We start from the raw sequence: 22,415 nt of genomic DNA, 5'->3' as shown, positions 1-22,415 counted from the left end.
CCATAATTATAATTATGTTTGGCTAATGTGTTTTGTGGTTAAATCATCATGATATACTCTTATTTCTTATTTTAGTAATGGTATTGTAACGATCATAAAATAATATAGCAGATGATTGGAGGAACAAAACGACGCCATTGTGGCTCCGCATAAAGTGTATCTTTAAAAGGAGGGGTTGATCTACAATAGTGTCTCATCAGGCACGTCAGTGAAAATCCACTGTGAAACGACAGAGGGGGTTGGGAAGAGTTGTTTTGTGTTGCATTCCTGCAGTGAGTGTGACCTTTGACCTCGTTGTTGTGTCCTCCCCTTCTTGCATTCCAAAGTGAGGGTTTCCTGCAGTATGCTCGGAGCGTTTGTAGCTGCTGGGGTCTGCTCGCCAGTGCGCCCTGTGCATGTTTACTAGCTAGCCAACCTTTACAAAGACGAGGGCAGTGCTGTTCAACCAGAATATAAATTTGAGATTAATGCAAATTCAAAAGCCGCGGAATTCCACATCGTCGGATCCGGACCGAAAGGAAAATAGATTCTGGTCTACTAAGCGAAAGGAAGCAGCAGCAGAAAAATCGGAAACTGAAGCTAGCTGGTTCTGCCTTGAACGGTCTTCATATCCACCTTATTGAGCAAGCTTGCTAACGTAACCGAGACAGGAGAGCGAGGAAATGAAGGACAAACAGAAGAGAAAGAAGGAGCGCACGTGGGCTGAGGCGGCTCGTATGGTAATATATTGTTATTTGATTAACATTGGGTACTGTTTGTTGTTGCACAGCCTTCAAACAATGGTGGAAGTGGACCGGATGGTGTGACCAACCGAACAAAGCTGCGTCGTAGCCCGGGCTGTTTTACCATGTCTGGCAATGTACCCGCAGCAGCGACGTTGTGTAGCCAGAGGGAGTGCTCTGAAACCCATAGCTGCGTTACCAGAGCTCAGGCGGGCGTTTGGACATGATACTGGGGATGTTTAGGGCGTTGTTGCCTAAGTGCATGCATATCATCCACACATTGATTTCCATAAACCTTAATTTTTCAACATTGACTATGGATGTTGTACCATAGCTGCATAGATGATTGCTTGCATAGTAGCCTAGCGTCTTATCCTAGCTGTGATACAAACACAGGCATATGCAGCTTGAAAGCTAGCTCTCTAGCTAACGTTACTTCGCTATCCGATTGACCCTTTGTTTGCAAGCTCTCTTGTTAGCGTTGAATCAATGTAAACTTAACACTTTAGTTATTGCCACAAGTATTTTGGCAGAAGATTCAATAATAATGTTTATCTACTTTCTTTAAATAATTGGAGACCACACATTTCAACAAACAATAGCATGGCCTGAGATTGTAGACATATGACGAGCTAGCTGCTAGCTAGTTAGCGTACTGATTGCTGTTACCAGAATGAGCCAGGTACAAGTTTGCTTTTCTTACCTAGTCTAAATACGCCACACGAGAATTCCACGTTTTATACGTCGTCCAAGTTACTTTAATTTCATAAGAGATTTAACTGCCTCTTTGATTAAATCAGTCAAGCTGCTGTTCAGAATAAGTATAGAGAGCCATGACTAGCTTGGCTGTCCTACTCTGCCACTCCTGCTCACCCATTGTTATTGTTGCCATTAACTGTAATGTTTTGTTAAATTGTCACTTATCGACTGTTATAATTTTATCATAATTGTCATAATTATAGCTAGACTACTGAGCCGAATAACTACTGAATAACTGCAAAGCGTGGATATATCATATATGATGACTGACTAATGTCAGCTAGACCATAGGCTAAATAAGATGCCGTTTATGCGATTGCATTTAAGCAGCCTACGAAGCTTTTTTAATAGATGCTTGGAAGTAATTGTGATAGCAATTGAAAGTGGGCAAAAAAGTGAGGCCTAAAAATAGTATTTTTTGTAAAGACTTCTTCAAGAATGGAATAAGACTGGGAAGGGGGTGGGGGGGGGGGGGGGGGCGGTGAAGAGACACATAAAGGAGATTTTACGGTCAGTGAAGTGTTATTCAGCTGCACAACACTATTTTCTCCTAAGGAAAATGATTGCTTTATACTGATCTTAATTCATGTCCATACAAGGACTCTTGTCTGGCAAGTTCAGTGTTCCTTATAACAACCAATGTCGTTCTGGGCAGTCAATCCGGACTCCTGACCTGAAATATATACTGTTTGCATCTGCTGGCTGTTCTTTATTTACTATTGAGCTAAGCAGATTTCTTGTTAAATACAGTGATCACCAAGACTCATCTGAATGTCTTCATCACTGCATTAGGCTCACTTCTGACCTGTGCCCTTGTTCAACCATCAACTTAAATGTACACTAATTGTACACCTCAAGGCACATGCATATCATTGCCAGCTCAATGATTAGGCTCTCCACAGTGTCATTAGGACATAGCCTATTTCCTGACAGAATAGTGGAATAAGCACATATTCCTCATCAGACATACAGTGGTTGTGTGCATGATCTGATTAATGCACTTCTGGCACAGGGTTTTCACTATTTAGTTACTTCACCTCAGCTGACTGGAGATTTTCCCCCACCTGACTGTGCAGTGGGGTGGTCATGTGTTGTGACACTGCCATACCATTTCACAAAGATTCGGAGTCGGCAACATGTGGGTCTTACGTGGATTTCCTAAATTCAGGCAATATTTTTAAAAGCAGAGCCAAAAAAACCTCAGGGCCCAGATTTAATTTTAACAATGCATCAAAACATTTTTGTATGAGTGAGAAAGCTAAAGTAGGTCGTTATGCAAGCAGACGCCCTTGCTGGCTTGAATATTTTATTGCACATTTCTGTTTACCCCCGTTTCTGCAAGACCTCTCTAACATCTGCTATTGATTGTGTCTTTTGTCATGTATCCTCAATATTAAAATGGGGTTCTGAACTTGAGAACATGAGCCACGTTGGATGATCTCGCACCGAAATGCTTTAGTCTCTGTTTTGTAATACACCTCATACAGTATACACGATGGTAGTTGGGTTTTATAGACAATTTGGTCCTCATTAGTGAGGAGGCAGGGTGTGTCTTTGTGTCGTGTGACAGGAAGAGGGTAAGGCTGTTCCCTTTTTTGTGGTCCGTCTTTTTTCTGCCCCCCCCCCTTTTTTTTTTTTTAACTGCCTTATTTCTTTAGGAGACCAAAAATTGCATAGTGTGGGCTTAGCCAATGCTACATCAGACAGCTGTGTGGTCAGACTGTGTCAGTGGAGAAGGGGGCTCTCTACTTGGTTTAAATCCCCCCCACCCCCCCACCTCTGGAACTGTCTAGACGCCGGTCTGTCAGTGTGCATCTGTATTAAATCAAAAACATAGAGTTAAAACAAACATAGGCAATTGACAGCAGTAAATTATACATTGCTTTGTATGAACTGTAATAATTCATGTTACACTTAGACTTTTTGAATTTTATTTGATATTACTGCAGATGTGTTATACTCTACACATTTACTCTACTCTATTGTACACACTCTACAAGCATGTGGTGTTTTAACTCTTAAGTTATGTGCTCTTTGAATCTGTTTGTCAACTTCCTGAAAATTGACTTGTGGGAAATGCCAAAATGAAAAGCATGCAATTAAAATAAGACATTTGTGTGGGCACCAGCATGTAGGGGACCTTGTAGTTATTCACGCAAAACCTTTTTCGCCATGTCAGTGGTGTTGTGTTCTGACCGTATAGTTTCTGAATTTCAACTTACTGTAATGTCATACTGTGGTGAAGGGGAAATCCAATGGTTGTGCAGTTTCCCTTGTTCATTTCCGCCTAATTCTAGTGTGTGTGTACTGGTGCATGCTCTCACACTCCACACAACACAACACAGTCTTGTGTCGTTCCCCCTTTTTGAAGTGCTCATGCGTCTGTGTGTTGCCATGGTGGAATTTGCGCGTTCATGTTTTTGTGTTCACAGCATGCATTCCATCTGACAGAGGCTTGAATTCACTTCCATTTCCTGTTTCATTGCCTGTCCTTGAACAGTCAACAGAGCCAAAACAGGCCTCAGAATGAGTTCACCTAGGCCTACATATCAGAAAGAACCCTTTTTATCTGTCCTCTCATTTGAAAACACCTCAGGAATGTCTCATTACAGCCCCCAATTCAGACACTAGTGAAGTACTCTGGGAATAGCCCATTACCAGTCCTGTGCATTTTTCTGGACTGCTCTAGTGAACTAAAATGTTTTGTTTTCCAGGCATTCTTAAAGTGCACCTCATAAAATGGTGGTTATGATGGTAACTCTGCTCGCTGGCTGGAATTATTGTCACAATTGACAAAATTCTACAACATGGCATGTTGTTGGGTAGAGTAAAATGTGTCCACCACACAAGTGGACCACGTGTGCTTATTAGCTTTGACGGGCAGCCGTGGCCCACTGGTTCGAGCCCCGACCAGTGGGCCACGGCTGAAGTGCCCTTGAGCAAGGCACCTAACCCCTCACTGCTCCCCGAGCGCCGCTGTGGTTGCAGGCAGCTCACTGTGCCGGGATTAGTGTGTGCTTCACCTCACTGTGTGCTGTGTTTCACTAATTCATGGATTGGGTTAAATGCAGAGACCAAATTTTCCCTCACGGGATCAAAAGAGTATATATACTTATACTTATACTAGCTAGCATTTCAGTGTCAGACTGACTGAGCTAGGTGTAAAAGAATGTTATCAACTTTTACATCCGACCTGGCTGGGAAATGTAAATGTTACTGATACAGTGTCACATTAACGACTGTTTCAGGAATGATTGTGGTACACAGGTTCTCGTTCACTTTAATCATTGCACACAGAACTAGCAACCGAAATGAGACCCATTCTTAATACAGTCTCCATACTGTCAGTGGTGCTTGTGTAGAAAGTCTATAAAGCTTTCATATAGCTTAGTAGGCCACTGAGTGTGAGTAGTCGCTGTCCTTGGTTAATTTGGAGATGCCTTTTAATAGTAGTCAGTACCGTAATCGTTTCAGTGTCCTTGCTGAAGGGGCTAAAAGTATATTCATCATCACAGATCCTGTGTGTGTGTTCTTGTCTGTGTGACCGGTCTGCTGACTGCTTCACTCCGTGTGGTACGACCGATGTGGCGGCGGCACTGGTGCCGGTTGAAGTCCACATTCATGAGATGCTTGCTTATGAGCGTTTGTGTGGTTCGCTTGAGCGTGGGTGTGGAAAGTACATAAACTGGCTCAACGCCAGGAGCGAGTACACTGGTGCATCCATTTCGGATGGGTGTGGTGGGGCGGAGAGTGGCTTCTTCCACACACACACACACACACACACAGAGCCATCACACGCCTGCCAAATTCAGCCTCTGCTAGAATTTCAGTTCCTCTGGCTTGATGTGAACCATTCCTTTTTATTTGCCACCAGCGGTACCCACACATACATTAAGGCCCTGCTGATTTAAATGAGCTGTGGTTACTGGTTATATCACCACACTGAATGAAAGAAGTGGGCTGTGCATGTTGAAGTTGACCAAAGCTAAAGACTGAAGTATTTTATATGAGGGGAGCCAGTTGTATGGGTAAGGGGGAGAAGGGGAGAGTTAGGGTGGGGGGGTTCTTGGGGATATTCATGATGCATGTGGGTGGGGTCAATGTGTCTTTGAGGTGCTTTTAGTCGGCGGTGGACAAATAGCATCTTGAATGCACAAGAGGCAGCTGGAATGATTGTGCCTGTCTAAAAATAGCTCGCTTGACAAATGTTTGAGGTGTGTGTGTGTGTGTGTGTGTGTGTCATTTTAAAACAGCCCTCATGTAGGATAGATTTGAAAATGACAATGTCAGTGAGGGAGATGGACGCACGTGTGTGTGTGTGTGTGTGCGCGCGCGCGCGCGCATGTGCTCCAGTGTTCAAGATACTGTATTTGTGTATGCCTGGAGTTCTGACTGAACGACTGTGCAGCGAGACTTAAAGAAATTATCCGGAGTAAAATGCACTTTAGATCAATTTACGGATGATCGTAAGTGTAATGTTGTTTGGAACTGTAGAAGAGGTATAAAAATAGCGTTTTGTAGCGGCGAAATGACATGCCCTGGTCACTTCCAGGCTTCCAGAGTTTTGACTAAAAACGGTAAAATCGAACTTTCTCAAAACACATCCGAATGATATGATTTTGATGTCAACTCAACGTATGTACTCCCAATCATCCGTAAAATTGATCTAAAGTGCATTTTACTCCGGATAATTCCTTAAAGCATTAGTTGAACTAAACCTTTTCTATTCAGGTCACAGGTTCGTTGTCAAATACTGTAAACTCTGTAATTGTTCCCACCCAAAAGCAATCTCTAATTCAATAAGTTAGCTTGCAGACATGTGGTCCCCTTGGAATTTTATAAGGTTCTATCTACGTTCTGAGTAGATATTGAGCTTCAAAGTCTTAGAATTCCATAGAGTTATATTGATAAGCTCTTTAGATATAAGAAACACCTCACCTCAGCTTCTTGAGGTGTTCCAGAATAAGATTGTGTCATTAACTCAATTTTGATAATAATGTCAAATTGAACCTTATAATTGTAAGGGGACAATGTGTAAATATAGGTATATGTGGGTATATGTATTGAGTGTGTAAGACTTGACTGACTTTATTTGACAACATTAACTGAACCCAAACCTTTGTCTCTTGTCAGGTTCTGGAGAACTTCTCTGACGCCCCCATGACCCCCAAACAGATCCTCCATGTCATTCAGACGAAAGGCCTGAAGGAGATGAGGTGACCGCTCCTTCAGTTATTCTTTTAATGTTCAAATCTACACATTCATAGAATCTCAGTTATGCTTGTGCTTATATGAACTTGAAATGTTGTGTGCACAATGTGAATAACTATCTTCTCTTCCTTTTTCATGCTTGTGCTTGTACATGGACTATTTAGAAGGTAAGATTAGAATAACAATATCCTTTTGTCCAAATGGAAGGTTGGCATTTTTTTGATTCTCACCTCATTTCTTTTGTCTCTCCCCTCTGTGTGTGTGTGTGTGTGTGTGTGTGTGACAGTGGCACAGCCCCTCTGGCCTGCCTGGTCACCATGCTTCACTCTCAGGTGCGGGGTGACCGAGTGAAGAACAGCATCTTCTTCAAGCTGCCAGGCAGAATGAGTCTCTTCACCCTAAAGGTAGCATCACAAATCAGCACTTCTATGTAAGGTTGCTAAGTTACTAGCGAGACCTGGGGATCACAGTCCTGCTCCTAGGGCCGTTTCAGGCTCTAAAAATCTCCATTCTAACTCTGGTTATTATAAAAATGTTCTCGAGGTGTTTCAGCTGATCAAGAGGTCCACAGATTCACCTTGTCAGGTGTACCGTGGAGATAAAAACCTTATCCCATACTAGACAGAAGAACATGCACAGTGTATGCTGCAGTGACCCAACCAGCCATGTTATTGTTACTGATGACCACCTCATTCTGTCCAGAAAAATGCCCTTCAGTGGACAAAGAGCCCCACAGCGACAGAGGGTGCGGATGCTGCTGCAGCAGCTACACAGGCGACAGCGTCCACGGCGACGGTCGGCGCAGCAGAGGGGGCCGAGCAGGAGAGTTGCGACTCCACGGAAACAGCTGCTGCCAGCGGTGAGAATGACGGTAGGCACATGGTCTCTGATTGGCTCGATTTAGGTGACATCAGCAATGGATTTGAAATGAAGCCCCCCCTGTAGTGTTCTAATGTGTTTCAAGGCCTCAGTCCAAAGATGTTTGAAATTAAGCTGGTTGAACACCATCCAGAGTGAATCGTCAAATTGCCCTCCCTCTAGAAAGAACATGGAAAGCTGAAGCGACATTGATTCTTTTTTTTTTTTTCCTTTTTTTTTCCCTTTCCCCCCCCTCCCTACTACTTCTTTTGAAGATGTGTGTGTTGCCATAGTTACCGCAGCACATGCCACAGCCAGCAGTGACCTAGATGAGAGTGGTTTGAAAACATGTTTTTGTGTATATTAAAACCAGTCTTCGGACATTCTTGTCACTCAAATTGACAATTATATATCAATTTTGGTTTGAACATGTGTTAATTAGTATTACTTACTTACTCTGCTCAAGGATAAGACACAATATCTAGAGATCCAGTTGAAACAACAGTATTTTTCACACGTTTATCACATTCATTTTTCTCTTCAGGGATTTAGTAATGGCTCAGAAGGATCTGTGCGTCTGCTAGTCAGATCTGTCTCTACCGCTGTATAAAGATCTGTCTCCCTGGTTTATAAAGTGCTTGTGTAGATGATGCAAAACCCAGGGAAACTGTACCATATTTGCCCAGCCACAGTGCCAAAAATAGGAAATGGGCCTGCGCTCTTTTTCTTTGGAGATTACAGCATCTTGTTTGTTCACCATTGTTGCTCGTGTGATGTACACACGAGAATCTCAGCACGTCCTGGTTTATATTGGTCCACTTCCTCTAACTAACATGAATTAATTAATAAATGAAAGCCTTCACATGTGCAGCATGTGCCGGGCAGGTTTAACATAACGATACTCCTGCTCCCAGTCCGCTATTTCCATGGAGCTATTTAACAGGAGCCTTTGACTTGAGAGCGCACCGAAGGCATTTATATTTTTATTTGTGCTATCTGTGCACAAATCCCACATTATCTAGCCTACTGTGTGATTACTTTCATGTCAGTATTACATAAGTTTCCTTCTGCTGAAGACATCTGTCGTTTAATATGTATATGCTGTGTGTAATAATAGCATGTTCCGTGGCGTGCTCGGTCGCTTCTCTCCAGCGTGGGGTAAAAGGCAGCAGGCATTTTAAGTGTTGTTTCTTGCTCTCTCCTTGTGGACTGAGCGTTTATCAGTCTCAATGAGCCGAGGCCCGAAGCCTCCGTAGCGTTGTTAGCGCTGACGCTGCACGGGTTGTCTTCTGCGTGCGCCAAGACGAGAGGCGAGAGTCTGTCGTGAGTAATGGTGGTGTCCTGTCTTCTGCTCCTCCTCCCCAGCCTCGGTGGACGAGACGTCCTCCAGCGCCTCCTGCTCCACAGAGCCCCAGACCCGACTCAGCCGATCCTCACAGGTAAGTCTTCACGGGAGGGGGAAGGCACTTTGTACAGGACAATAGGATCTGATCTAGAACTCCCAGTGCTCCTCCATAAGTTCGTTTTACCTACATACTCTGTGTGTATGTGTGTGGGAAGACTAGTGACTACTTTGTGGGAGCTTTTAGAGATCCATGTAAAGAATAAACGCTGTTTCCAATTCTAAATATTTTAGATTAGTATTGGAAACAGGGTTTATTCTTTACATGGATATTTTTAGTCAAATTCAGGGAATTGCTTCTTATGGTCCTACAGCTATCATTCTGTATGGTCATAAAACAATTCTGGTGCACATGTTTGTCTGCCCTGCCTGGCTGTGTCAATGGAAAATGAAGTACATGGACAGAGCTATACACCATTCTAACCAATCAACTTACTGCCTCAAGAGCACAGAAGGGGAGAGCTGTAATTTCATTGGCTGTTGAGATCAAATGTCAACAGCCTTTCTCCGGTATCGTGTACTGTACCTTTTTTTTTCCAGACTCCATAAACAATGGGCTGCTCAGAACCCTGAACTCTTTGGAATGTTTTTTTTTTTCTTCTTTGACTGCCTTCAAGGGAACAAAAATGGTCAGAAAGGCTTCCTGATATGGCAAAGGCTTTTTATGGAACTATTAATATTTCATAAAACCCATCTCTCTCTCTCTCTCTCTCTCTCTCTCTCTCTCTCTCTCTCTCTCTCTCTCTCTCTCTCTCTCTCTCTCTCTCTCTCTCTCTCTCTCTCTCTCTCTCTCTCTCTCTCTGACTAGGTTAAAAACAAAAGCCTGTCTGGCACAGAACCTGACAAGGCTAGACTTATGAATGTTAATACAGTAGGGAATGCGTGCAGTGTACCATTTTAGTCTCGGGGCCTGTTGAGGCAGAAGTGATGTGTCTATGGCCAGTATTCCCCTAAAAGACAGAGAGGGTTTGACAAATGGGGGAGTCCCTTTGCATTATCTTTGACTCACTGTGGTCGTGTGGTGGTCCAACTGACAGCAACGGTACGAAGGCATTACTCAGCATTTCATCTGTAGCCAGGAATTTGCACCCTTATCTATAAAGTTTGTAGGGCATTTCTAATGTGTGCTAAAGCTATGTTAAACGTGTCAAGCTGAAGGCATAGACTCACAGTGAAGGCAAATGCTTTTCCTTTAGAAGGATCGATTGAAACAAGGCTCACTGTTTGTTGCTTCACATTTCAGTCATGCTGGGCTTTTATTCAGCGTTTGGCTTTAAATAGAACATTAATTTTGCACCACTCAACAATAATAACCTTGTTGTTGCAAGGAAGCAGGGTTCTGCTCGTAAAGTACTTTCTGTTTTTAACAGAGCTCTGGCTGTGACTTGTTAAATAGATTCATATTAGTCAATGCTGGTCACGTGTTTCCTTTGGGTTTGTGACAGTGGGAGGGAAATGAAAACATTACTAGAGAACAAGAACAAGTAGAAGAAGTTCTATGTATCAGAAATTTCAGATCATTTTAAAGGGGCAACTAAGGTTGTGTGTGTGTGTGTGTGTGTGTGTGTGTTCGCTCACTTCTGCACACTTGTTTTCCTCTCCTCACTGTAAACTCGCTGTTCATTGCAGTCCGGCAGACAGAGAAAGAAGTCGGTGATGATGCCTCGCGTCGTTCTCACTCCACTCAAGGTCAACGGAGAGCACGTGCCATCAGGTTAAGACTGTTTTCATTCTTCCAAGCTTGCACCCCTATCTTCCCCCCCTCTCTCACGCACACACTCCTCTCCGCTAAACCCTCCTCTCCTCTCCTCAACGGTTTGTTTATCTCCCCCCTCCTGCTCTGTCTGTGGTCCTGTCTTTCCCATGCAGCTTGACGAGGTTTATAATTTTCTGCCCTGACACTCTTTAATCATGCATATGGCTGCTTCTTCTGGCTGGCTCCGTTTTTTTTCCCCCTTCCCCCATCTTCGGTTCCCTTCCTGCCAGTGGCCACTCGTCTACCTCCTCAGATTGCTTTAGCCTCATACTAAAAAGTGCTACCCCAGAGTAACACTGTGTGGTGGGAGGGGGTGGGGTGGGGGGGCAAGAACCCCCTCAGTACGTACCCCTCAGTCCCTGTGCACTTGCCATGGACACCACCTTCCTCCTTGCTTTTTGCGTCTGCATTTTTGTGGCCCTCCACCACCTTTCTTTCCCCCATCTGTGCCAACACCTGATTTGCTCCGCCCCACACCCTACCTTCATGCCAATCCTGGTGTCGCTCCCACCCCACCCCGCAGCTTATTTTATTGCTCACTCGCAAATGCTGCTGCTGTTTCTGCCACCACTACTGCCCTCTGCTGCACCCTTTGGCCCTATCTGTCTGAGAGCTGAGCTAAACTGAACTGCCCCTACCTCCATCTGCCCCCTGCCTCCACTCACAATGATGAAGAGTGTATATCTCACAACACCCACTCCTCCTCCCCCAAATCTCACCCCCGTAGGAGCCCAGGGGAGGCGCAGGGAAGGCACTAGGGGGGGCTCGGGCCCCACGCTGCGTGCCCACTCCGAGCTGGGCTGGAAGCGCCCCCAGCACTTCAAGAGCATGCTTGGCCTCCGCTCAGGTACTGAGGTCTAGTGTCAAGACTGTCCCCCCTCAACCACCACTACTGCCCCCAACCCAACCCAACTCTCAATCCACCACTGTTACGTTTGCACCCCTAGAACCACTACTGAAAACCTCCCTTAATGTCCACAAAAACAATCTACTTCCTGTCTCTTAGACACTTCCAAAAAGTCACCATAAGTTAGCTTAGCTTACAGCCATGTCCCTGTAAACATGAGAGAACTTAGCTTACTGCCATATCCTTGTAACCATGAGTTAGCATAGCTTACTGCCATGTCCCTGTAACTTTCCTCTCTCCCAGGATCACTCTCTAATCACCCAAAGATAGATATTTCTAGCCTGTCCCTTGTGGCTTGTGAGGAAAAGAAATACTCTAGCACAGATAAAAGCATGTTACTAGCATGTAGGTTAGCATAGACGTCCTGTGCTTTAGCTTCACATAGCATCAGCACAGTTATGCTAACACAGCATAGAAAACCACAGTGATTTCCCTAATGAGTTCATGTCTGACCCCTGTTCATTTTGGTTGCTAATTCAACATCTCGTTTTGTTGGCTGCTCATTGAATGCCGAGATTGTAATGGCTGCAAACTTGAATGGCTTATGTTGTTGGCTTCCATGTGAATTGTTTTGCTAAAAGATCATCCACAAGCTGTGACATCTCCCCAGTGTGACACTTGAGGTGTAGCATTTCCAGTACAAACCACATGGTGCTAAGTACATTAAAAAATTGGGCTTTGAGCTTATTGAAAAGCTACGTGTGTTAAAGGCACAGAAAGTGTGCTAATATATTAATTGCGTCCTTGCTTAATCTTGTTGCTTGTTGACAACAGGACCCATGAAAAGAAGCCGAGGAGTAGAAGTCGATTTCGAGACCCCAGGATCCATTCTGGTGAACACCAACATTCGAGCCCTCATCAACATGCGCACCTTCGCTGCCTTCCCCGCACACTCCCAGCAGCAGCTGCTACAGCTCTTACCTGAGGTCGACCGACAGGTGGGTATCCACCTCACACAGCCACAATTTCCATTTCCTATTAACATTTATTCTTTTAGCTGATGATTTTATCCAAAGTGACTTACAAAAAATAGAGGACAATCAATGCACAATACAAACAGGAGTAGTGTAGCAAATGGTAACAATAAATACTACCTTGCAATCAGAGGTATAAAAGTCCAGCTTCAGAAAGTAAAAGTCCTACCACATATCTGTGCCAACCATTCACTTAAACCAGCTGATTCTAATTATCACAACTCTTTAGCCAGGTAGAGCAGCTAATTGGTGAGATCACCTGTGTTAACTACAAAGGTAGAACCAATACGTGGTTGGACTTTTACTCTCTGAAGCTGGACTTTTCCACCTCTGCTTGCAATTAACATGGAATTTTCCACATCCTGTTTGAATATGTCAAACGTTTCCCAGACAATTTGCCAAACTCATTGCCAAACAAACTACAATGGACAAAAGGAATTAAGTAGAGTTGCTCAACTGTTTGCGTTTGCTGTGCTTTCTAACTCTTTGGCCCGATCTTTACCAGGTTGGCCCCGACGGACTACCTCGCCTCAGTAGTTCAGCCCTCAATAATGAGTTTTTCACACACGCCTCACAGAGTTGGAAAGAGCGACTGGCCGAAGGTTAGTGACATTGGGTGCGTTGATGTTGGAACATCACTAAGCCTTTGAAGAAAATCAAACCAAAGAAATGTTCGGATGAACTCGCAAGATGCTAAAATCTTTTCTTTCTTTTCACTGCTTTTGCTGTGCAGGTGAGTTTACCCATGAAATGCAGGTGCGCTTCAGGCAAGAGATGGAGAAAGAGAAGAAAGTGGAGGCATGGAAAGAGAAGTTCTTTGAGGAGTATCATGGCCAACGGTATGAGATCTACTTTTTCTCTCCATTATTTCTTTTCTATATTGGTCTTTCTATCCATTCTATCCATTTTCTTTCTTTCTTTCTTTCTTTCTTTCTTTCTTTCTTTCTTTTATTCCACACTCCTTTTTTTCTTACCTTAGCTTGTATTTCACTTATCGTTGCTCTGCCTTACCTGACTGCAATCATATCTCCTCTGTTGATTTACTGTAGGGAGTGCATGGGATTTAGCTTATCAAGGATATAATAATAATAATAATAATAACTAGAAAATGTAATTTCGAGGAAATTACCAGTGCATGAAAATATAAACATACTGTATATTAACATAAAATGCCAAACAAACTTTAATTTGGAAACAGTTGGCAGGAGTCATAGTTGATAACAACTGACAGTTGAAATGGCTGAACAGTTAAATAGTTGAGTAGTTTAAATAGTTAAATTATTTAATAGTGAATTATTGTAGTGAGGACATTTATTTTGAAACAGTTGTGGGCAGGAGGAAATAGTAGTCTTAAGAGAGCCAGATTATATGCTTAAAGCCTGAGACAGAGTATATAGTTTAAAAGTTGAATGTAGATAGTGTAATGGATGTTGATAGACAGAAAGTTGAATGGATGTTGATGGGCAGATTGTTTAATGGATGTTGACTTCGGATAACAGAACAGTGCATTTTTATGCACTGTAATTACACACTCATCTAAATCAGGTGTAGAGAGGCCAGCAGATATGAGGAACATGTAGAGCAAAGGTCTTACTGGACAAGGAGTGAGATCCCAGGTCTGAATCAAAGCCTTATGCCCTATTTGGAAACCTAGTCTTACTGAGACCCCGTTTACACGAGCATGTGTATTTTTATAAACGAAGACATTTCCCTACGTTTGAGCCTTTCATTTAGACGCAAACGGAGAATTCGCCCCGTAAAACGGTTATCCAAAAAAACTCCGGCCAAAGTGATTTTTTTTTTTGGAAAACTTTGTTTATGCGTTTGGTTGTAAATTGTGCTAAATGGAGTTTTGGGCAGCCAACGTCACAGTATGCGACAGAAGTACACCAAATGTGTGACCAATGTTTACATTTACATGTTCTCACATGCGACTTTTTCAGGGTTCTGATTGGTTAATGTGAGCTTGAGCTTATCGTTAGACTGCCACTGTGGTTTGGCGTGCTCATGACCGCATGTATGTACACGGGTTCGTGTAAACACATTTAAAAAAAAAAAACGGTCTTGTGTAAAGGCACTTTTACTTGCAAACGTAGATGGCCAGATATTCGTTTAGGAAAATACCCCGCTTCGTGTAAACGTAGTCTGAATGCAAGTATCGGACTGGAAATCTAGCCTCATTGAATGCAAGTATTGGACAGTGAACCTAATCTCTCTTTTCAAATAATTTTTTTTGTGCGTTTATCAGTTGATTCAGTTCTGGGTATATCATTGTATTGTGTCTATCAAGGATTCGTTAGGTGGGTCTCAGATTTGACCATCAGAATCATCAGTACTCTTGTACTGTACCTGGAAATCTAACCTTGCTTGCAAGTATAGGATAATTCATTTGATTGCAAATATTTGGGGGCCAAGCAGCGAAGCATAGAACCGTCTGGTGAAAAGTTGTGAAATTTGGCACACTAATTAGGCTGCGTCCCAGAATTAATTTCACCAAGTTTCGAGTCCGCACCATGAGCGCTCTAGCGCCACCAACAGGCCAAATTTGGACATGTGTTCATGCATGTAACTTCTGACCCGTTGGCCCGATTTTGAAAAATGAGGTACCATTGGAATCCTTGGACCAGGCCGAGTTCAACGCACCCTATGACGTCATTTTCCGCCATGATGGATTTTCCGCCATATTGGATTTTAGTGAAAGTGAAACTAATTTTTCACAGGTCACAAATTTTGTCCGATCGTCACCAAACTTGACATACATGATCTTCAGACCAAGCCTCACAAAAGTTGTGGTGTTTTGTCTTCGGAACTATGACCGTTCACCCGTAATATCCAATCGAAATTTGCGGCGAAGCCGCCAAACAGGAAGTGAGCTCATATCTCAGCAACCCATTGATCTATCATAACCAACCTTAGTCCATGGACTCAGGACCCAATCAGGGGGACGCTCAAAAAATCTGGTGACCTTTGACCTCTAGGGGGCGCTGTAATTAAGAAACATGCCTTTTGGCCTGTAGCAGCAGTTGTGCTTAGAATTAAAACCCACTAGTGGTGTCTGGTACTACTGTTGAAGGTCCTTAGGCCGACCCAAGCCAACTTGTGATGTCATCGTAATTGATTCGGCCGCCATATTGGATTAAATCAAAAACACAAAAAAGTTTTGGCAGGTCAGAAATTTCATCTGTTCCTCACCAAAATTGGCAGAGACCATCTTCAGACCATGCCTGATGAGTGCATTGCTTTCTGGAACAATTGACAGAAGCTTTGGCCTGTACCAGCCAATCAAAATTTGCGGCGAAGCCGCCAAACAGGAAGTGATTTCATATCTCAGCAACGCTTTCATGTATCAAAACCAAACTTAGTACATGTACCTCAGACCACATCGGGAGGACGCTCAAGAAATTTGGTGACATTTGACCTCTAGGGGGCTCCGTAATTGACAAAAATGCATTTTGGCCAGTAGTTGCTGATGCGCATTATTTTGCAATGGAAGTCAATGGCAGCCCATAGAACCGTCTGGTCAAAAGTTATACAATTTGGCACACTAATTGGGGACAGTCCAATAATTCATTTCACCAAGTTTCATGCCGGCACCTCAAGCGCTCTAGCGCCACCAACAGGCCAAAGTTGGACTTGTGTTCACCGACGTAACTTTTGACCTGTTGACCCCGAATGGCAAAATGAGGTATCATTGGAATCCTTGGGCCAAGCTGAGTTCACACCCCCACACACCCTATGACGTCAATTTTTGACCTCTGTGTTTAAATCACAGCAAGTGTGATCATATCTCAGTCAATCTTTTATTTTTGATGTGAAACTGATGACAGCGAGTTCCATCCAGTTAATTCTAATGCGTGCGTGCAAGGTTGGGGCGGGGTGGGATGGGCAGGGGCGGTTGCGGCGGTGGGCTGGCTGGGGGAGGGGGCGGCGACACTCAGCCCTGGTTCAGCCCCACAAAATCAGTTGTGTTTTGATGTGAAACTTGACCTTGTAACTCAGCCAATCTTGGGTTGTATGGCATGGAACTTGCTGTGACTGCTTAAGGCTATATGTCTGATGCAACGGCATTGACTTACATGGCAAATCTGGCCTGCTGATCTCACTGCTTGGCCCCCTCATTGCTGCTTGCAGCTATATTGGATAGTGAATTTGATCTAACTGATCCTATTCAACTCAACTCTCATTTCAAGTGTCTCAGTGGGGGTTTATCAGGGGATTGAAATGTGTGTGTCATTGTATTGTGTCCATCAGGGATTTATTTGGTAAACTGGAGTTAAATAGGAAGTGAATTGCATTTACACATACTTGATTCAGTATACTTTTAACGTGTGTTTTGTTGGCTTCAGGTCTGGCCTGACTCACGAGGAGGCCCTGAAACTGACCATGAGTGACCCAGGGGATGAAGCAGCGGCCGTTCTGGACAGAGACACTGCTGCTGTTGCCACACCGAAGCGACGCAGTGTGGGTCGGCGGCGCCGGGAAGGGCGCATCAGGCGTCGCTCACGAGCAGACCTGCGTCGCCGGGCTCGACGGACCCTCTGCAAGACCAGTCCCACCGCCGCCGCAGCTACCGCGGCCGAACAAGCGGAGAGCGCCGAACCCTCGGATGATGGCGCCGCTGATGACACTCCTGTTGATGCTCCCTCCACGCCGCTGCCAGAGGCCGCCGCCGCTGCCGTTCAGGGCGAGGTGGTCCTGCCCGCCGACTCAGAAATGGAGACCCCTGTCGAGGTGCCCTCCCCAGAGGCGGCCCCCTCTTCCCCCGTCCCGGAGCCCGTCCCGACCCCAGCCTCCACTGTGTCCAGCGACGAGCCCGAGGCGTCCGATGTCTCCGCCCGGCTCCTGCCTGACGTGCCCGAGCCCCCTGTGGCCTCCACCTCCTCCCCCTCCTCTTCCTCTTCCACCTCCTCTTCCTCGTCACCCTCCTCATCGCCCTCCTCTGCCTCCGACCGGCAGGGAGCCTTTGCTGCTAGCTCAGACTCTTCCTCCTCCTCTTCCTCCTCCTCGTCCTCGTCCTCCTCCACGGCCGCCATCGCCACCGACCCACTGGACGATGGCGCGTCCGTCATCACCACCGGCACGGCTGGCACCGGCGCCAGCAGCAGGGAGAGCAGCCCGGCCGCCAGCCCGGCCACCTCCAGCCCCGCCGGCCTGTCCAAGGAGCAGAAGAGGCGCCCCGACGAGCCCCAGGCCTTCACTAGCTTTCCCGAGAAACGGCCACGGCTTGATGAGCGTCAGTCCTTTCGTAACACAGTTGACTGTGTCCACTCGGAAAAGCCGCAGCCCACAATCGAGGAACCCAAGGTCCCGCCAATCCGGGTACATCATCCTTTTGTTTTTGTTACATAAAGCTACGTTCAGACTAGACTTATTTTTCGTAGCTGCCGGTGTCCGTTTTACATTACAATCCTATGGAGCAGAAAGGTGTTTTCAAAAATGTCCTTGGCTTCTTTTAAAACGCTTTTTAAAGTTGAGATATGTTAAACTTCTAGCAGTAAAACACACTACGTCACACTGTTTTTTGACAGCTGACCAATCACAATAACCAAAACCAGAGCCCTAGAGAGATATCTATAAGGCTCTGACCAAAACCTGTGGTCCGGCTGCTTTTTTGAACAAAAACAATGGCAGATTTTTTTTTTTAAACTGAAAAAGCGGTCTGCACAACTTCTTGTCAGAAAAGAAGCCAAGTCCAAACGTACCCTAAGACTTTAATCAGGGTATTATTAATGTAATTAGGATTCTTGTTAAACATAGAATAACAAATGGCAACACCGGAGGGCTTTTGTATACATTTTAGTTAGAGTTCCGTTTCCTTAGAATTCTTTCTTGGTTGTCTCTTGCTTTTGGACGTATAATGTCTGACGTATCGGTTTTTTGTCTCTCCCACTTTCTCTAGATACAGCTCTCCCGGATCAAACCGCCCTGGGTCAAGGGGGCGCCAACGTACCAAATCTGTCCCCGGATCGTGCCCCCCAACGAGGGGTCGGGGGGGCGGCGGTCCGGGACGGGGGCGCGGACGCTGGCGGACATCAAAGCCCGCGCCCAGCAGGCCCGCGCCCAGCGAGAGGCCGCTGCTGCTGTTGCAGCCACTGGCGACGGGGCAGGGCCCGGCGGGGGCGGCCCGGGGGGCGGTTCTGGGCTATCGGATCGCAGCAGTGGGCGGCGGGCCCGAGAGCACCCGGGCCCGGTCGAGCCGGGAGGAGGCGGCGGGGGGGGCGAGATGGAGGAGCAGAGCTCACCTGCGAGCTCTCATTCGTCTGGAGCACAACTACAGCTGTCCGCTGTAGACTCGGAGAGGACTGCGATGACCACGACGGCGTCGTCATCCACGACAACGACGGCCGCCTCCACGCCCAAGGCCCACGCCCCGTCTCCCTCCACCTCCTCCAACCCGTCGTTTCCTCTGTCGGAGCCACCGCAGACCCCCACGCCGTCCCCGTCGGTAGGGGGCAGCCCCGTCTCGCAGGCCCAGATGGAGGAGCTCTCGCCGGGGGAGGATAAGCTCTTGGCCAGCCCCAGTGACAAAGCCTCCGACGACGCCGAGCCAGACACTCCAAAACAGATTCCCACCGAGCCGGAGTCGGTGGGCAGCCTTCCAGACAGCTCCTCCACGGAGGAGGCCGACTCGAACGACAGCAGGCCGCCACCGGAGAGCAGTCCGTCACCGTCTGCGATGGAGAAGGGGCCGAGCGGGGCGGTTTCGCTAATGCCCACGTCCATCCCGGACTCTCTGCCCAGGTTCGGAGCGCAGGGTGTGGACGTGATCAGGACACGGACAGCCATCGGGAGTCAGGCCTGGGAAGCGGAGCAGCAGAGTGGGCACGAGCAGCGGTCGGCGTCGGCCGGCGTCATCCAGCACGGATCTGACCTCAAGCCACCGCAGGAGACTCCTGCTGTTGTGTCCAGGAACGGACTGAGCGAGGGGGAGGGCAGCAGAGAACGAGGGCTGCACGGTGGCACTGAGGTTGGGCTGGACAGCAAGCCCATCGCAGGCTTTGAGAGCTCGGTCACTCACCTCTCCAGCATGGCTGGGGATGACGACGCAGGGGGGCACAGCGACTCCACGGAAACCGCCTCAGACTTTGAGAACGAGGCCCCGGAAGAGGAGTCGGTGGACTGGCACACGCCGACAGCTGACTGCAACGGTGTGGCGGTCCAGAGTGGCGCCGCCGGTGCCAAGCCGCAGAACCAGCCGGTCATCCAGAGCCCCAGCCGGCTGATGTCCCGGACGTTCAGCCCGCCTCCGCAGCACCAGCAGCAGCCGGTTATCCACTCCCACGTGTCCAACCCTGGCCAGGGCCAGTCGGTCATCCAGCAGACCCGCTTCCCCAACGGCGTTCAGAACCAGCCCGTTATTCAAACCCAGAAACAACAGCAGCAGCCGCCGTTGTCGTCGCAGCAGCAGCATCCCAGCCGCGGAGCTCATGTCTCAAACCACACCCTGGACCAAGCGTCCAGCACAGGGCTGCAGGGCATGGGGCAGACACACCTGGCCCAGGCGGAGAGAGACCAAAGCCGCAACAACGGGAAGTCTGTTATCCAAACAGAAGCGTCCGACGAAGCCAAATTCCTCCGGCGGATGTCGGCAGAGGACAAGTCCGGCTCTGCCCAGCAGCAGCAGCAGACCTCTGGCGGGGTCAAGAAGGCTGCCGTTTCGGCACGGCCGATGTCTTCGGTGGAGGCCAACAACCCGCTGGTCACCCAGTTGCTCCAGGGTAGCCTCCCGCTGGAGAAGGTGCTGCCGCAGCCGCACTCCGCCAGCAAGCTGGAGATCAACCGGCTCCCCGGGAGCCCAACGGTGTCCCAGCAGGCCGGCCGCCCCCAACCCCGCGCGGCAGCCGGCCCTCGCTTCAGGAGCCCCAGCGACTCCTCCTCGTCTGGCCCCACGGACTCTCCCGGCCCCGAGTTCTCCCCTCCTCCCAACCAACACAAGGTGCCCTCTGGGCGCGGGTATGGGCCGCAGGTGCCCGGCTCCATGCCGTCTCGGGCGGCGTGCTTGTTTGAAGAGGCAAAGAGGCTGCCGCCAGGTGCCGTGCCGGTAATCACGTCCCTCCCCTCGTCGTTGTCCATGTCCTCGTCGTTGTCTTCCTCCTCCAGCCGACGTCCGCTGGACGTTACCTCGCAGAGCACGGCAGCTTACGAGTCAGCGGTTATCAAAGAGCTCCCTGGGCAGCAGCCCATGCGGGGCGGAACTCCGGAACGGCCTGGAATGTTCCAGCAACAGCACTCCAACAGCCTTGGGCCTCCCCACTCCCGCACGACGACGCCGGACGCGCCGTCCCCTCCCCACGGTGACCTCTGCCCCTCCGAGGTCGTCCCCACCGTCAAGATCAACTGGCGGCCTACCAAAGCCCCGCCCCCCCACCCGCCTCAGCCCTATCAGCAACAGCAGCTGTCTCCGGTCGCCACGGTGAAGAACGAGGTCTCCTCCCGCCCCTCTTGCCAGGCGCTCACCAAAAACCCCCCTGGAGGAAACGGCCCCACTACTGCTGCCGCCCCACCTCCTCCCCCTGCTGCTGCTGTGATAACCAAAAAGGAGCCGCCGAGCTCAATGGACAGTTTCTTAAGCGGAGGGGCCATGGAGGGCCTGCTCAACATGGAGATGTCCCTCGTGCGCATGGCCAAAAAGGAGCAGGGCCGGAGCCCGTACGGCCGGCAGGGAGACCTCTCCTCCCCCGTCTCGTCTTCGCCGTCCTCCACGACCTCCTCACTGCCCTTCCAGCTGTACGGCAAGTCGCCCAAGCTGCAGCAGAGCACGGGCGGAGGGATGCTGGGCGGAGGCGCCGGCGGCTTCAGCTACACGGCCAACGTGTCGGTGGTGGACGGGAGCGGCTTCTCGCGGAGCATCGCCGACAGCGTGCTCCACCTGCGGCAGCGCTCGGGCACCGGGAACGGCGGGCTCGGCGGCGGTGGCGGGCAGAGCGCGGCGCTCAGCATCCAGGCGTTCGCCGACAGCGCCGCCGAGGAGGTGGCCCTCAAGTGCTCGTGCAGGCTCAAGGCCATGATCATGTGCCAGGGCTGCGGTGCCTTCTGTCACGACGACTGCATCGGCCCATCCAAACTGTGCGTGTCCTGTCTGGTGGTCAGATAGTCTGCCTTTGCCCCACCCCTCGGGCAAGGCGAGATCACGGCCAGGTGAATGACACCGCCTTGCCATAATCTCTCAAAAAAAGAAAAAAAAAAAAAAAACTGTCGGTCTCTTTGCCTCTTATTTGAAAGTTGACAGTGTTGCAGGACTCATGAGAGAGCTTGGGGGGGTGTTGGAATGGTGTGTGTGGCCCATTGTTGATGTTCTGGCAGGACGGTTGGGCTGGAAGATGCCTTGTAACATAAAAACCAGTCTGTATTTTTGTTGCATATATTTTCTATTGCTGTTATGATGTTATTATTATTGCCAAGATAATAATAATGATAATTATTATTGTTATTATTATTGTGAATTTACCTGGCACGATTGGTTGTAAATTGTGCCTTTTTTTTGTTTAACTTTTTTTTCCACAGAAAAAAAAACATTTACCTCATCCTCTTGACACCATTCATCAGTTCAGTGTGAAAATGGTGGCTGTTAATTGTTTGCGTTGTTCTCTCCCTCTCCTCGCTGTAGAGGATCATGGGAGGGCTGTTTTGTGTGTCTTGTCTTGCAAAGAAATATTTTTTTAATCATTAAATGAGCAAAATGACATTTTCTTTTCCCTTTTTTTGTAAGTGCTTTCACTTTTCTTCTTGTTTTGTTATTTTCTTATCCAAAGTGAAGTCTGTACACGACCGTAAAGCACAGTATTCTATCCAATAAAGCTGACATTGAGCGGACTCGAGGCCTCCC

General features: G+C 47.7%; 1 protein-coding gene across 7 annotated transcripts; it reads left to right on the top strand.

Annotated features, from left to right (window-relative positions):
* Positions 1 to 278: 278 nt before the first annotated feature.
* asxl1 (ASXL transcriptional regulator 1) lies at positions 279 to 22,274 on the top strand. 7 transcript variants are annotated; one of them, XM_042097712.1, is made up of 13 exons: positions 279 to 719; positions 6,615 to 6,697; positions 6,857 to 6,859; positions 6,979 to 7,096; positions 7,395 to 7,551; positions 8,916 to 8,989; positions 10,582 to 10,666; positions 11,436 to 11,555; positions 12,390 to 12,553; positions 13,095 to 13,191; positions 13,323 to 13,428; positions 16,936 to 17,908; positions 18,489 to 22,274. In XM_042097712.1, exons 1-13 carry the CDS (start codon positions 663 to 665, stop codon positions 21,681 to 21,683), a joined length of 5,232 nt encoding a protein of 1,743 aa, XP_041953646.1. In that variant the 5' UTR covers positions 279 to 662; the 3' UTR covers positions 21,684 to 22,274. The 7 variants fall into 7 exon arrangements, with proteins under 7 accessions (XP_041953646.1, XP_041953645.1, XP_041953644.1 ...); XM_042097711.1 differs by having other exon boundaries at positions 7,395 to 7,563; positions 18,495 to 22,274; XM_042097710.1 differs by having other exon boundaries at positions 7,395 to 7,563.
* The last annotated feature ends 141 nt before the right edge of the window (positions 22,275 to 22,415 follow it).

The sequence above is a fragment of the Alosa sapidissima genome, chromosome 7, assembly GCF_018492685.1.
Source record: "Alosa sapidissima isolate fAloSap1 chromosome 7, fAloSap1.pri, whole genome shotgun sequence".
Classification (NCBI taxonomy): Eukaryota; Metazoa; Chordata; class Actinopteri; order Clupeiformes; family Clupeidae; genus Alosa; species Alosa sapidissima.
This window is presented reverse-complemented; position numbering and strand designations above follow the sequence as displayed.